The following is a 17,533-nucleotide window of genomic DNA, read 5'->3' as shown; positions in this document are numbered from 1 at the left end:
CCCTCCCGGGGTATCTGTTATTCTGTATTTAACCCATCCGGAACCCATCGATTAGAATCCAGTCTGGAACTCACTCCCGGGTTATCTGTTATTCTGTCGAGAACCCACCCTGAACCCCTCGATTAGATTCCAGTCTGTAACTCACTCCCGGGGTATCTGTTATTCTGTATATAACCCACCCTGAACCCCTCGATGAGATTCCAGTCTGTAACTCCCACCCGGAGTATCTGTTATTCTGTATATAACCCACCCTGAACCCCTCGATTAGATTCCAGTCTGTAACTCACTCCCGGGGTATCTGTTATTCTGTCTATAACCCACCCTGAACCCCTCGATGAGATTCCAGTCTGTAACTCCATCCCGGGGTATCTGTTATTCTGTATATAACCCACCCTGAACCCCTAGATGAGATTCCAGTCTGTAACTCCCTCCTGGGGTATCTGTTATTCTGTATATAACCCACCCTGAATCCCTAGATGAGATTCCAGTCTGTAACTCACTCCCGGGGTATCTGTTATTCTGTATATAACCCACCCTGAACCCCTCGATTAGATTCCAGTCTGTAACTCCCTCCCGGGGTATCTGTTATTCTGTATATAACCCACCCTGAACCCCTCGATCAGATTCCAGTCTGTAACTCACTCCCGGGGTATCTGTTATTCTGTATATAACCCAACCTGAACCCCTCGATTAGATTCCAGTCTGTAACTCCCTCCCGGGGTATCTGTTATTCTGTATATAACACACCCTGAACCCCTCGATTAGATTCCAGTCTGTAACTCCCTCCCGGGGTATCTGTTATTCTGTATTTAACCCATCCGGAACCCATCGATTAGAATCCAGTCTGGAACTCACTCCCGGGTTATCTGTTATTCTGTCGAGAACCCACCCTGAACCCCTCGATTAGATTCCAGTCTGTAACTCACTCCCGGGGTATCTGTTATTCTGTATATAACCCACCCTGAACCCCTCGATGAGATTCCAGTCTGTAACTCCCACCCGGAGTATCTGTTATTCTGTATATAACCCACCCTGAACCCCTCGATTAGATTCCAGTCTGTAACTCACTCCCGGGGTATCTGTTATTCTGTCTATAACCCACCCTGAACCCCTCGATGAGATTCCAGTCTGTAACTCCATCCCGGGGTATCTGTTATTCTGTATATAACCCACCCTGAACCCCTAGATGAGATTCCAGTCTGTAACTCCCTCCTGGGGTATCTGTTATTCTGTATATAACCCACCCTGAATCCCTAGATGAGATTCCAGTCTGTAACTCACTCCCGGGGTATCTGTTATTCTGTATATAACCCACCCTGAACCCCTCGATTAGATTCCAGTCTGTAACTCCCTCCCGGGGTATCTGTTATTCTGTATATAACCCACCCTGAACCCCTCGATCAGATTCCAGTCTGTAACTCACTCCCGGGGTATCTGTTATTCTGTATATAACCCAACCTGAACCCCTCGATTAGATTCCAGTCTGTAACTCCCTCCCGGGGTATCTGTTATTCTGTATATAACACACCCTGAACCCCTCGATTAGATTCCAGTCTGTAACTCCCTCCCGGGGTATCTGTTATTCTGTATTTAACCCATCCGGAACCCATCGATTAGAATCCAGTCTGGAACTCACTCCCGGGTTATCTGTTATTCTGTCGAGAACCCACCCTGAACCCCTCGATTAGATTCCAGTCTGTAACTCACTCCCGGGGTATCTGTTATTCTGTATATAACCCACCCTGAACCCCTCGATGAGATTCCAGTCTGTAACTCCCACCCGGAGTATCTGTTATTCTGTATATAACCCACCCTGAACCCCTCGATTAGATTCCAGTCTGTAACTCACTCCCGGGGTATCTGTTATTCTGTCTATAACCCACCCTGAACCCCTCGATGAGATTCCAGTCTGTAACTCCATCCCGGGGTATCTGTTATTCTGTATATAACCCACCCTGAACCCCTAGATGAGATTCCAGTCTGTAACTCCCTCCTGGGGGATCTGTTATTCTGTATATAACCCACCCTGAATCCCTAGATGAGATTCCAGTCTGTAACTCACTCCCGGGGTATCTGTTATTCTGTATATAACCCACCCTGAACCCCTCGATTAGATTCCAGTCTGTAACTCCCTCCCGGGGTATCTGTTATTCTGTATATAACCCACCCTGAACCCCTCGATTAGATTCCAGTCTGTAACTCCCTCCTGGGGGATCTGTTATTCTGTCTATAACCCACCCTGAACCCCTCGATGAGATTCCAGTCTGTAACTCAAAATGCCTCTCCACCCCCCCCCATCTCCTGGTCCACCCCATCACACTCCAGGTCCCTTTTCATACACCTGTCCACCGTGATGGTGCCCAAGTCCGCCCCGACTGGCACGGCGTGTCTGTGGTCCCTCTCCGTGCCTACCTGTGTTCGGGCAACTCAATGATGGAGTGGTATGGCCGGATTGCGGGGGGTCCATCTCCCATATGCAGCATGTGGGGAATGTGGGAGGCTAGGATCCGGGGTCCCGACTCCTCGCTGATCAGATTCGGAGCGGAGGACGGTGAGGGTAGCGACTTGCGTCTGTCGTCGGCGTGCACACCTTGGGGCGGAGAGGGGACATAACTTGTGTGTGAGAGAGGGAGAGAGAGAGATCTCAGAAGTCAGAGGCAGATCTATAACTGAGGGGACCATGGAACCAGCAAGAAGGAGACGGGGAGGCAAGATACTGAGGGGAATGAAGAAGAGAGACAGAGCGGCAGAATGTGTGGGTAACATTGAGGGAAATAACAGGAGACACAGTTACTGCAATTGTACAAGGTGCTGGTCAGACCAGATAGATTCAGACAGCACAGAAACAGATCCCTTAGACCAACACGTCCATGCTAACCATGTCCCCAAACTAACCTCGTGCCACCTGCTTGCTTTTGGCCCACATCGCTCCAAATTATCGACTCCCGACAGTGTGCAAACAGGCCCTTCAGACCAACAAATCCACACTGACCCTCCGAAAACTATCCCACTCAAGCCCATTCCCTGTTACTCTGCACTTACCCCGAACTAATGCACCTTACCCCTCATATCCCTGAACACTATGGGGTAATTTAGCATGGCCAATCCACCCTAACCTACACATCCCTGTACACTATGGGGTAATTTAGCATGGCCAATCCACCCTAACCTACACATCCCTGAACACTATGGGGTAATTTAGCATGGCCAATCCACCCTAACCTACACATCCCTGTACACTATGGGGTAATTTAGCATGGCCAATCCACCCTAACCTACACATCCCTGAACACTATGGGGTAATTTAGCATGGCCAATCCACCCTAACCTACACATCCCTGAACACTATGGGGTAATTTAGCATGGCCAATCCACCCTAACCTACATATCCCTGAACACTATGGGGTAATTTAGCATGGCCAATCCACCCTAACCTACACATCCCTGAACACTATGGGGTAATTTAGCATGGCCAATCCACCCTAACCTGCACATCACTGAACACTATGGGGTAATTGAGCATGGCCAATCCACCCTAACCTACACATCCCTGAACACTATGGGGTAATTTAGCATGGCCAATCCACCCTAACCTGCACATCACTGAACACTATGGGGTAATTTAGCATGGCCAATCCACCCTAACCTGCACATCACTGAACACTATGGGGTAATTGAGCATGGCCAATCCACCCTAACCTGCACATCCCTGAACACTATGGGGTAATTTAGCATGGCCAATCCACCCTAACCTGCACATCACTGAACACTATGGGGTAATTTAGCATGGCCAATCCACCCTAACCTGCACATCACTGAACACTATGGGGTAATTTAGCATGGCCAATCCACCCTAACCTGCACATCACTGAACACTATGGGGTAATTTAGTATGGCCAATCCACCCTAACCTACACATCCCTGAGCACTATGGGGTAATTTAGCATGGCCAATCCACCCTAACCTACACATCCCTGAACACTATGGGGTAATTTAGCATGGCCAATCCACCCTAACCTACACATCGCTGAACACTATGGGTAATTTAGCATGGCCAATCCACCCTAACCTACACATCGCTGAACACTATGGGGTAATTTAGCATGGCCAATCCACCCTAACCTACACATCCCTGAACACTATGGGGTAATTTAGCATGGCCAATCCACCCTAACCTACACATCCCTGAACACTATGGGGTAATTTAGCATGGCCAATCCACCCTAACCTACACATCCCTGAACACTATGGGTAATTTAGCATGGCCAATCCACCCTAACCTACACATCCCTGAACACTATGGGGTAATTTAGCATGGCCAATCCACCCTAACCTACACATCCCTGAACACTATAGGGTAATTTAGCATGGCCAATCCACCCTAACCTACACATCCCTGAACACTATGGGGTAATTTAGCATGGCCAATCCACCCTAACCTGCACATCCCTGAACACTATAGGGTAATTTAGCATGGCCAATCCACCCTAACCTACACATCCCTGAACACTATGGGGTAATTTAGCATGGCCAATCCACCCTAACCTACACATCCCTGAACACTATGGGGTAATTTAGCATGGCCAATCCACCCTAACCTACACATCCCTGAACACTATGGGGTAATTTAGCATGGCCAATCCACCCTAACCTACACATCCCTGAACACTATGGGGTAATTTAGCATGGCCAATCCACCCTAACCTACACATCCCTGAGCACTATGGGGTAATTTAGCATGGCCAATCCACCCTAACCTACACATCCCTGAACACTATGGGATAATTTAGCATGGCCAATCCACCCTAACCTACACATCCCTGAACACTATGGGGTAATTTATCATGGCCAATCCACCCTAACCTACACATCCCTGAACACTATGGGGTAATTTAGCATGGCCAATCCACCCTAACGTACACATCCCTGAACACTATGGGGTAATTTAGCATGGCCAATCCACCCTAACCTACACATCTTTGGACTGTGGGAAGAAACCGGAGCACCTGGAGGTAACCCCCGCAGACTCGGGGAGAACGTGCAAACCCCACACAGACAGTTGCCTGTGGCTGGGATTGAACCCCGGTCCCTGGTGCTGTGAGGCAGCAGTGCTAACCACTGATCCACCATGCCGCCATCTTTCCTATTTAGGTCCTTATCCAAATGTGTTTTAAATGTCGTAACTGTACTTTCATGCACTTCTTCCTCTGGCAGTACGTTCCACACAGGAATAGCACTCTGTGGTGTTTAAAAAAAAGTTGCCCCTCATGTCCTTTTTTAAATCGTTCTCCTCTCCCCTTCAAAATAGTCCACCTCGTTTTGAACTCTCCCACCTTAAGGAAAAGACCTTTGCTGTTCACTGTGCCTGACCTTTTAGAGACTTCAGTCAGGTCACTCCTCAATCTCCTACTCTCCAGTGCGAAACGTCACAGCCTGTCTATCTCCTGGACTGTGAGCTGTCTTGGTCCCTTCGTTTCGGACAAGATGTCATTTCATCGTAGGCAGTTGTGAGAGGGTTAACCGGGATGACCCTGCTATGGAGGGATTGTATCATCAGCAAAAGCGAAACAGCTTGGGGAGTCTGGGGTTGAGACGATGAGAGGTGATCTCACTGTCCTCGGAACCTTCAGGGGTTTGACAGGGTCAATGCTGAGAGGATGTTATCCCCTCAGGGGACCAGAGGGCACACTCTTGGGACAAAGTGGCCTCCAATTTAAGTCGGAGATGAGGAGGGATGTCTTCCCTCAGGGGATTGTGTCTTTGGAACACCTTGCCACAGAGAGCTATGGGAGGGGTGCGGAGTCCTTGTGTCTGTTTAAGGCCGAGACAGAGTCTCGACCAGTCGGCCAACCGAGGGTGACAGTGGAAAGTGGACGTGAGGGACATCAGATCAGCAATGGTGCAGCAGGGCTCGAGGGGCCGAATGGCCTCCTCCTATCCCTGTTCCTTATGGTCTCGTGCAGGCAGGGTGGAGCAAGGAGTGAACATGGACAATGGGAAAAAGAGGAATGAACCAGGAAAGAGTGAAGGAGAAGGGATGGGGGAGAAAGCAAGATACTATGGGGGGGGGGGGAGGGGGGAGTGCGTGAGTGTAGAGCGACAGAGGTGAAGAGAAGGAAGGGGATGGAGATGGTAGCAAGGCGAGAGGGAGAGAAAATGAGACAGTTGAGGGGAGAATGGAAGGGGAGAACATCCATACATCCACACAATTGATGAATTAGGCCGCTCTGCCCCTCAGCCCTGCTCCCCCATTCGGTTGGATCCGATTACTCCACATTTTCCCCCCAGGACGCTTTCAGCCCTGTCCTTATAAAGAATCTATCCATCGCTGCTGTAAATAAAAATCAAGGACAATACCTCCACCAGCTTTTCAGTCACAAGGCTTACCACCCTCAGAGGTAGAGAGAGAAATGCTCCCTTTCTTGGATTTAAATGGACGACCCTTTCATTTTAACCTCTCTGTTCCTGATTCCCTGATGAATTCCCACACCGTGGGATTGTACAGTTTTCAAACAAGTCCCCTCTTACTGTTCAAAACCCCGGCAGGTGCAAGTTTAGCCTGGACAACTTTTGCTCACAAGGCAGTCTACTTGTTCCCGATGTCAGTCAGATTAATCTCCTCTGAACTTTCTCCACAAGCATTGATACCTTCCCGAAATAAGGCACCAATGCGGTCCTCCAGATATGGTCGCACCCAGAGTTCTGTAAAAACGAAGCATAATCTCGCCACTTTTGCATTCAGTTCCCTCCAAATAAGCAATAGGATTCTGTTGGGACCCCTTATTGCTCGCCAGACCTGCCAACTAACCCATTGTGACCCATGCGCTAGGACACTCAGATCCCTCTGCGTCTCACAGCTCTGCAATCCCTGCAGTTTCTTTTCCCTTCTGTTCTTCCTGACAAAGGTGAATACTTTCACCCATTCCTACGTTACATACCTTTGCCCACTCAGTGAACCCATTTTTGTCATCACCTTGTGTCCTCTTCCTAATGTCTCATCAGCACCCCTTCATCCAAGTTGCTAATATGAACTGTAACAAGTGATGCCCCCCCCACCGTACTTTCCCTGTAGCACACCACTCGTTAAATCGTGCCAACCCAAGAAAGCTCCTTTTACACCTATTCTCTATTCTTGTTATCCAGCCAATCTTCATGCCAAGAAAGTATGCTATCCCTTGCCCTATGTGCTTTTCTCTTCCAAAGTAATCTTTATTGAAGCACTTTAACAAATGCCTTCTGGAAATCTAATATACAGTATATCCACCAGCTCCCCTTTCTCCACAGCGCATGCCATCTCCCCAAAGGGCTCCAATAAATTCGCCAAACCTGATTTCTCTTTCACGAAACCATGTGGACTCTGCCTGATGACGGTGCTTCTCAGGAGGGTGGAGCAGAGATGGGAGTGAAGGTGGGGAGAAGGAGAGTGTGAGGGAGACATGAGAGGAAATTGGACGTTTCCAGAGATGGAAGGATTGGGGTGAAGGTGGGGATGTGGGTTTCAAGGATTACGGAGGTGGGTCCACGGATTGAGAGACTGGGGAGAAGCAGGGGGAGAGGATTGCGGAGAAGGTGGGTCAGGGGATTGAGGGATCGGGGAGAAGGTGGGTCGGGGGATTAAGGGAGCGGGGAGAAGGTGGGTCAGGGGATTGAGGGATGCAGGAGTAGGTGGGTCAGGGGATTGAGGGATGAGGGAGAAGGTGGGTCGGGGGATTAAGGGATGCAGGAGTAGGTGGGTCAGGGGATTGAGGGATGAGGGAGAAGATGAGTCGAGGATTGAGGGATCTGGGAGAAGAGTCGGGGAATTAAGGGATTGGGGAGAAGGGTCGGGGAATTAAGGGATTGGGGAGAAGATGGGTCAGGGGATTGAGGGATGAGGGAGAAGGTGGGTCAGGGGATTGAGGGATGCAGGAGTAGGTGGGTCAGGGGATTGAGGGATGAGGGAGAAGATGAGTCGGGGATTGAGGGATCTGGGAGAAGGGTCGGGGAATTAAGGGATTGGGGAGAAGATGGGTCAGGGGATTGAGGGATTGGGGAGTAGGTGGGTCAGGGGGTTGAGAGATCAGGGAGAAGGTGGTTCAGGGGATTGTGGGATTGGGGAGTAGGTGGTTCAGGGGATTGTGGGATTGGGGAGTAGGTAGGTTAGGGGATTGAGGGATTGGGGAGTAGGTAGGTTAGGGGATTGAGGGATTGGAGAGTAGGTGGTTTGGGGGATTGTGGGATTGGGGAGTAGGTAGGTTAGGGGATTGAGGGATTGGAGAGTAGGTGGTTTGGGGGATTGTGGGATTGGAGAGTAGGTGGTTTGGGGGATTGTGGGATTGGAGAGTAGGTGGTTTGGGGGATTGTGGGATTGGGGAGTAGGTGGTTCAGGGGATTGTAGGATTGGGGAGTAGGTGGGTCAGGGGATTGTGGGATTGGGGAGTAGGTGGGTCAGGGGATTGTGGGATTGGGGAGTAGGTGGTTCAGGGGATTGTGGGATTGGGGAGTAGGTGGGTCAGTGGATTGTAGGATTGGGGAGTACGTGGTTCAGGGGATTGTGGGATTGGGGAGTAGGTAGGTTAGGGGATTGTGGGATTGGGGAGTAGGTGGGTCAGTGGATTGTGGGATTGGGGAGTACGTGGTTCAGGGGATTGTGGGATTGGGGAGTACGTGGTTCAGGGGATTGTGGGATTGGGGAGTAGGTGGTTCAGGGGATTGAGGGATTGGGGAGTAGGTGGGTTAGGGGATTGTGGGATTGAGAATTGTTTCAGTGGATTGAGGAGAACGTATATTAGTAGGGATATAAAGACTGGCAGGTAGAGGGGGATGGATGGGTTCTGTAGCATCATTACCAGGAACTGGAGTGAGGTTCTTGTGGTCGAATAGCTGCTCCACATGATTCAGGATGAATTCGACCACAATGGACTGGACACGGACCTCCATAAATGCCGCTGTTCCATTGAATCCTGACGACTCAATCTCCTTGGACCTGGAAGGAGGGAGGGATGGAAGACAGCAAGAGGTTAAACTCACCTTTGACCTTCAACCCTTCCTTCTCCACCTCTACGTTCCCGCTATCCCTGGCTGCTCATGCCAGGGTCATGAGCAACAGGGGTAGCTTGAGGCCATTCAGCCCCTCCAGCCGAATTGCAGCTGACTCAATACCTCAACAACTTTCGACCCAATCCCAATTTGACGGTGGCCGTCCTCTGTCCCCACTCCAACCAAAAGCTTGTCCAGACATTTAACAAGATCTCGCTGACGGTATTTTGTCATCAAGCAAGTCGCCAATGGCAATGGGTGGGCCACGGTTGGCAATACCAGGAGCTTGCTGGACCATTACAAAGGGGTTGGTAAAGTGCCAAGCACACATCTCTGAGGTTCTGGGGTCAGACCAGGACACCAAGGCAGAATTCCATCTGCAAAAGACACCTGCTAACCAGATGGTCTTTCATGGCATTGGCTATTTCCACCATAACAGAGAGAAATGGGCATTCTACATTTTCACAGACTCCCTGCAGTGTGGAAGCAGCCATTCAGCCCATACAAACTCCCCGAAGATCATCCATGAACACTATGGGATAATTAAGCATGGCCAATCCACCCTAACCTACACATCCCTGAACACTATGGGGTAATTTAGCATGGCCAATCCACCCGAACCTACACATCCCTGAACACTATGGGGTAATTTAGCATGGCCAATCCACCCTAACCTACACATCCCTGAACACTATGGGGTAATTTAGCATGGCCAATCCACCCTAACCTTCACATCCCTGAACACTATGGGGTAATTTAGCATGGCCAATCCACCCTAACCTGCACATCCCTGAACACTATGGGGTAATTTAGCATGGCCAATCCACCCTAACCTACACATCCCTGAACACTATGGGGTAATTTAGCATGGCCAATCCACCCTAACCTACACATCCCTGAACACTATGGGGTAATTTAGCATGGCCAATCCACCCTAACCTACACATCCCTGAACACTATCGGGTAATTTAGCATGGCCAATCCACCCTAACCTACACATCCCAGGGCACTATGGGTAATTTAGCACGGCCAATCCACCCTAACCTACACATCCCTGAACACTATGGGGTAATTTAGTATGGCCAATCCACCCTAACCTACACATCCCTGAACACTATGGGTAATTTAGCATGGCCAATCCACCCTAACCTACACATCCCTGAACACTATGGGGTAATTTAGCATGGCCAATCCACCCTAACCTACACATCCCTGAACACTATGGGTAATTTAGCATGACCAATCCACCCTAACCTACACATCCCTGAACACTATGGGGTAATTTAGCATGACCAATCCACCCTAACCTACACATCCCTGAGCACTATGGGGTAATTTAGCATGACCAATCCACCCTAACCTACACATCCCTGAACACTATGGGGTAATGTAGCAGGGCCAATCCACCCTAACCTACACATCCCTGAACACTATGGGGTAATTTAGCATGGCCAATCCACCCTAACCTACACATCCCTGAACACTATGGGGTAATTTAGCATGGCCAATCCACCCTAACCTACACATCCCTGAACACTATGGGGTAATTTAGCATGGCCAAACCACCCTAACCTACACATCCCAGGGCACTATGGGTAATTTAGCACGGCCAATCCACCCTAACCGACACATCCCTGAACACTATAGGGTAATTTAGCATGGCCAATCCACCCTAACCTACACATCCCTGAACACTATGGGGTAATTTAGCATGGCCAATCCACCCTAACCGACACATCCCTGAACACTATGGGTAATTTAGCATGGCCAATCCACCCTAACCTACACATCCCTGAACACTATGGGGTAATTTAGCATGGCCAATCCACCCTAACCTACACATCCCTGAACACTATGGGTAATTTAGCATGACCCATCCACCCTAACCTACACATCCCTGAACACTATGGGGTAATTTAGCATGACCAATCCACCCTAACCTACACATCCCTGAACACTATGGGTAATTTAGCATGACCAATCCACCCTAACCTACACATCCCTGAACACTATGGGGTAATTTAGCATGGCCAATCCACCCCTAACCTACACATCCCTGAGCACTATGGGGTAATTTAGCATGACCAATCCACCCTAACCTACACATCCCTGAACACTATGGGGTAATGTAGCAGGGCCAATCCACCCTAACCTACACATCCCTGAACACTATGGGGTAATTTAGCATGGCCAATCCACCCTAACCTACACATCCCTGAACACTATGGGGTAATTTAGCATGGCCAATCCACCCTAACCTACACATCCCTGAACACTATGGGGTAATTTAGCATGGCCAATCCACCCTAACCTACACATCCCTGAACACTATGGGGTAATTTAGCATGGCCAATCCACCCTAACCTACACATCCCTGAACACTATGGGGTAATTTAGCACGGCCAATCCACCCTAACCTACACATCCCTGAACACTATGGGGTAATTTAGCATGGCCAATCTACCCTAACCTACACATCCCTGAACACTATGGGGTAATTTAGCATGGCCAATCCACCCGAACCTACACATCCCTGAACACTATGGGGTAATTTAGCATGGCCAATCCACCCTAACCTACACATCCCTGAACACTATGGGGTAATTTAGCATGGCCAATCCACCCTAACCTACACATCCCTGAACACTATGGGGTAATTTAGCATGGCCAAACCACCCTAACCTACACATCCCAGGGCACTATGGGTAATTTAGCACGGCCAATCCACCCTAACCGACACATCCCTGAACACTATAGGGTAATTTAGCATGGCCAATCCACCCTAACCTACACATCCCTGAACACTATGGGGTAATTTAGCATGGCCAATCCACCCTAACCGACACATCCCTGAACACTATGGGTAATTTAGCATGGCCAATCCACCCTAACCTACACATCCCTGAACACTATGGGGTAATTTAGCATGGCCAATCCACCCTAACCTACACATCCCTGAACACTATGGGTAATTTAGCATGACCCATCCACCCTAACCTACACATCCCTGAACACTATGGGGTAATTTAGCATGACCAATCCACCCTAACCTACACATCCCTGAACACTATGGGTAATTTAGCATGACCAATCCACCCTAACCTACACATCCCTGAACACTATGGGGTAATTTAGCATGGCCAATCCACCCCTAACCTACACATCCCTGAGCACTATGGGGTAATTTAGCATGACCAATCCACCCTAACCTACACATCCCTGAACACTATGGGGTAATGTAGCAGGGCCAATCCACCCTAACCTACACATCCCTGAACACTATGGGGTAATTTAGCATGGCCAATCCACCCTAACCTACACATCCCTGAACACTATGGGGTAATTTAGCATGGCCAATCCACCCTAACCTACACATCCCTGAACACTATGGGGTAATTTAGCATGGCCAATCCACCCTAACCTACACATCCCTGAACACTATGGGGTAATTTAGCATGGCCAATCCACCCTAACCTTCACATCTTTGGACTGTGGGAGGTAACCGGAGCACCCGGAGGAAACCCCCGCAGACACGGGGAGAATGTGTAAACTCCACAGAGACAGTTGCCCTGAGGCTGGAATTGAACCCAGGTCCCTGATGCCATGAGGCAGCGGTGCTAACCACTGAGCCACCACGCTGTTTGGTTGATTGGTTAATTAACTAAATGAGGGTTTCATTAGCCTGTGTGGGCTGATCTGAATTAATGTCACGATGATTGTTCACCCGAGAGACTTGCCTCAGAAGGTTAGGGGCCCAGACGATAGCCAGGTTCCGAGCGTGCATGTTGGTTTTGGAGCTGTGAGAGGCCATTCGGAGCAGATGTCTCATCAGAAACTCCAGCGTCCTGGAGGGAGAGAAAGGAAAAGGGTCTACACATGAGAGCTCATTGCTTCAGGGTCAGTCTCCCATAGGGTCAGTACTGAGGGAGCCCCGCACTGTCGGAGGGTCAGTACTGAGGGAGCCCCGCACTGTCGGAGGGTCAGTACTGAGGGAGGGCCGCACTGTCGGAGGGTCAGTACTGAGGGAGGGCCGCACTGTCGGAGGGTCAGTACTGAGGGAGCGCCGCACTGTCGGAGGGTCAGTGCTGAGAGTGGGCCGCACTGTCAGAGGGTCAATACTGAGGGAGTGCCGCACTGTCTGAGGGTCAGTACTGAGGGAGGGCCGCACTGTCGGAGGGTCAGTACTGAGGGAGGGCCGCACTGTCAGAGGGTCAGTGCTGAGGGAGTGCCGCACTGTCGGAGGGTCATTACTGAGGGAGGGCCGCACTGTCAGAGGGTCAGTACTGAGGGAGGGCCACACTGGCGGAGGGTCAGTACTGAGGGAGTGCCGCACTGTCGGAGGGTCAGTACTGAGGGAGAGCCGCACTGTCGGAGGGTCAGTACTGAGGGAGTGCCGCACTGTCGGAGGGTCAGTACTGAGGGAGCGCCGCACTGTCGGAGGGTCAGTACTGAGGGAGGGCCGCACTGTCGGAGGGTCAGTACTGAGGGAGAGCCGCACTGTCGGAGGGTCAGTACTGAGGGAGAGCCGCACTGTCGGAGGGTCAGTACTGAGGGAGTGCCGCACTGTCAGAGGGTCAGTACTGAGGGACCACCGCACTGTCGGAGGGTCAGTACTGATGGAGGGCCGCACTGTCGGAGGGTCAGTACTGAGGGAGAGCCGCACTGTCGGAGGGTCAGTACTGAGGGACCACCGCACTGTCGGAGGGTCAGTACTGAGGGAGGGCCGCACTGTCGGAGGGTCAGGACTGAGGGAGTGCCGCACTGTCGGAGGGTCAGTACTGAGGGAGTGCCGCACTGTCAGAGGGTCAGTACTGAGGGAGAGCCGCACTGTCGGAGGGTCAGTACTGAGGGAGTGCCGCACTGTCGGAGGGTCAGTACTGAGGGAGAGCCGCACTGTCGGAGGGTCAGTACTGAGGGACCACCGCACTGTCGGAGGGTCAGTACTGAGGGAGTACCGCACTGTCGGAGGGTCAGTACTGAGGGAGTACCGCACTGTCGGAGGGTCAGTACTGAGGGAGTACCGCACTGTCGGAGGGTCAGTACTGAGGGAGCGCCGCACTGTCGGAGGGTCAGTACTGAGGGAGTGCCGCACTGTCGGAGGGTCAGTACTGAGGGAGTACCGCACTGTCGGAGGGTCAGTACTGAGGGAGGGCCGCACTGTCGGAGGGTCAGTACTGAGGGAGGGCCGCACTGTCAGAGGGTCAGTACTGAGGGAGCGCCGCACTGTCGGAGGGTCAGTACTGAGGGAGAGCCGCACTGTCGGAGGGTCAGTACTGAGGGAGTACCGCACTGTCGGAGGGTCAGTACTGAGGGAGGGCCGCACTGTCGGAGGGTCAGTACTGAGGGAGTGCCGCACTGTGGGAGGGTCAGTACTGAGGGAGCGCCGCACTGTCGGAGGGTCAGTACTGAGGGAGTGCCGCACTGTCGGAGGGTCAGTACTGGGGGAGTGCCGCACTGTCGGAGGGTCAGTACTGAGGGAGTGCCGCACTATCGGAGGGTCAGTGCTGAGGGAGCGCCGCACTGTCGGAGGGTCAGTACTGAGGGAGGGCCGCACTGTCGGAGGGTCAGTACTGAGGGAGTACCGCACTGTCGGAGGGTCAGTACTGAGGGAGGGCCGCACTGCCGGAGGGTCAGTACTGAGGGAGGGCGGCACTGTGGGAGGGTCAGTACTGAGGGAGGGCCGCACTGTCGGGGGGTCAGTGCTGAGTGAGTGCCGCACTGTCAGAGGGTCAGTACTGAGGGAGGGCCGCACTGTCGGAGGGTCAGTACTGAGGGAGGGCGGCACTGTGGGAGGGTCAGTGCTGAGGGAGGGCCGCACTGTCGGAGGGTCAGTACTGAGGGAGTGTCACACTGTCGGAGGATCAGTACTGAGGGAGTGCCGCACTGCCGGAGGGTCAGTACTGAGGGACCACCGCACTGTCGGAGGGTCAGTACTGAGGGAGGGCCGCACTGTCGGAGGGTCAGTACTGAGGGAGGGCCGCACTGTCGGAGGGTCAGTGCTGAGGGAGGGCCGCACTGTCGGAGGGTCAGTACTGAGGGAGTGTCACACTGTCGGAGGGTCAGTGCTGAGGGAGTGCCGCACTGTTGGAGGGTCAGTGCTGAGGGAGGGCCGCACTGTCGGAGGGTCAGTACTGAGGGAGTGCCGCACTGTCGGAGGGTCAGTACTGAGGGAGTACCGCACTGTCGGAGGGTCAGTACTGAGGGAGGGCCGCACTGTCGGAGGGTCAGTACTGAGGGAGGGCCGCACTGTCAGAGGGTCAGTACTGAGGGAGCGCCGCACTGTCGGAGGGTCAGTACTGAGGGAGAGCCGCACTGTCGGAGGGTCAGTACTGAGGGAGTACCGCACTGTCGGAGGGTCAGTACTGAGGGAGGGCCGCACTGTCGGAGGGTCAGTACTGAGGGAGTGCCGCACTGTGGGAGGGTCAGTACTGAGGGAGCGCCGCACTGTCGGAGGGTCAGTACTGAGGGAGTGCCGCACTGTCGGAGGGTCAGTACTGGGGGAGTGCCGCACTGTCGGAGGGTCAGTACTGAGGGAGTGCCGCACTATCGGAGGGTCAGTGCTGAGGGAGCGCCGCACTGTCGGAGGGTCAGTACTGAGGGAGGGCCGCACTGTCGGAGGGTCAGTACTGAGGGAGTACCGCACTGTCGGAGGGTCAGTACTGAGGGAGGGCCGCACTGTCGGAGGGTCAGTACTGAGGGAGGGCGGCACTGTGGGAGGGTCAGTACTGAGGGAGGGCCGCACTGTCGGGGGGTCAGTGCTGAGTGAGTGCCGCACTGTCAGAGGGTCAGTACTGAGGGAGGGCCGCACTGTCGGAGGGTCAGTACTGAGGGAGGGCGGCACTGTGGGAGGGTCAGTGCTGAGGGAGGGCCGCACTGTCGGAGGGTCAGTACTGAGGGAGTGTCACACTGTCGGAGGATCAGTACTGAGGGAGTGCCGCACTGCCGGAGGGTCAGTACTGAGGGACCACCGCACTGTCGGAGGGTCAGTACTGAGGGAGGGCCGCACTGTCGGAGGGTCAGTGCTGAGGGAGGGCCGCACTGTCGGAGGGTCAGTACTGAGGGAGTGTCACACTGTCGGAGGGTCAGTGCTGAGGGAGTGCCGCACTGTTGGAGGGTCAGTGCTGAGGGAGGGCCGCACTGTCGGAGGGTCAGTACTGAGGGAGTGTCACACTGTCGGAGGGTCAGTCCTGAGGGAGTGCCGCACTGTCAGAGGGTCAGTGCTGAGGGAGTGCCGCACTGTCAGAGGGACAGTACTGAGGGAGTGCCGCACTGTCAGAGGGACAGTACTTAAAATCAGTGTAATGTTTCGGAGTCTCTATGTTTCAGGACTCTTGTCACTCAGTCAGTGGTTGAAACGAGTCCTGCTGGTGATGTTGAAGAGTGCGTGACATTTTATTGCTCTTCAACAACTCCCATTAACACTGTTCATTGTGTCATTATCTCCATGGTGTTGGCAGGGTCTGGCAGATTCCCTTCCACGCATTGGAAAGCAGTGTGTTTGGTGAAAGCTGCGTTGTGATGAGTGGGGGACACACATAGCAATCAGGTCAGCCTTCCATCTCCTGATAGTTAACCAGATCGGGCCCCATCTCGGTAAGCAGCGGAGCAGAATGGTTGGGCTGAACGGCCTCCTTCCGTTCCTGTGTCTCTGGACTGAACTCACCTCCCATCCGTAATTATGAACACAGATCAGTCTGAGGGAAATGACTTGGATGTGAGCATAAGAGGGACAGTTCGTAAGTTTGCAGATGAGACCAAAATTGGAGGTGTAGTGGGCAGCGAAGAGGGTTACCTCAGATTACAACAGGATCTGGACCAGATGGGCCAATGGACTGAGAAGTGGCAGATGGAGTTTAATTCAGATAAATGTGAGGGGCTGCATTTTGGGAAAGTAAATCTTAGCAGGACTTATACACTTAATGGTAAGGTCCTAGGGAGTGTTGCTGAACAAAAAGACCTTGGAGTGCAGGTTCATAGCTCCTTGAAAGTGGAGTTGCAGGTAAATAGGATAGTGAAGAAGGCGTTTGGTATGCTTTCCTTTATTGGTCAGAGTATTGAGTACAGGAGTTGGGAGGTCAAGTTGCGGCTGTACAGGACATTGGTTAGGCCACTGTTGGAATATTGCGTGCAATTCTGGTCTCCTTCCTATCGGAAAGATGTTGTGAAACTTGAAAGGGTTCAGAAAAGATTTACAAGGATGTTGCCAGGGTTGGAGGGTTTGAGCTACAGGGAGAGGCTGAACAGGCTGGGACTGTTTTCCCTGGAGCGTCGGAGGCTGAGGGGTGACCTTATAGAGATTTATAAAATCATGAGGGACATGGATAGGGTAAATAGGGAAAGTCTTTTCCCCTGGGGTGGGGGAGGGGCAGAACTAAAGGGGCAAAGGTTTAGGGTGAGAGGGGAAAGATATAAAAGAGACCTAAGGGGGCAACTTTTTCACCCAGAGGGTGGTACGTGTATGGAATGAGCTGCCAGAGGATGTGGTGGAGGCTGGTACAATTACAGCATTTAAGAG

General features: G+C 52.2%; 2 protein-coding genes across 2 annotated transcripts in view; one reads left to right on the top strand and one right to left on the bottom strand.

The window, feature by feature from the left end:
* LOC140468612 (uncharacterized) overlaps window positions 1–17,533 on the top strand; it is a 1,157,363-nt gene that overhangs the window by 584,414 nt on the left and 555,416 nt on the right. The gene's annotated exons all lie outside the window — the stretch shown is intronic.
* LOC140468684 (uncharacterized) overlaps window positions 1–17,533 on the bottom strand; it is a 39,161-nt gene that overhangs the window by 15,147 nt on the left and 6,481 nt on the right. The window contains 3 exon segments of the mRNA XM_072564759.1: window positions 2,413–2,590; window positions 8,829–8,965; window positions 12,756–12,863. Coding sequence (XP_072420860.1) covers window positions 2,413–2,590; window positions 8,829–8,965; window positions 12,756–12,863 — 423 coding nt within the window.

Source organism: Chiloscyllium punctatum, chromosome 47 (assembly GCF_047496795.1).
Source record: "Chiloscyllium punctatum isolate Juve2018m chromosome 47, sChiPun1.3, whole genome shotgun sequence".
NCBI lineage: Eukaryota > Metazoa > Chordata > Chondrichthyes > Orectolobiformes > Hemiscylliidae > Chiloscyllium > Chiloscyllium punctatum.
This window is presented reverse-complemented; position numbering and strand designations above follow the sequence as displayed.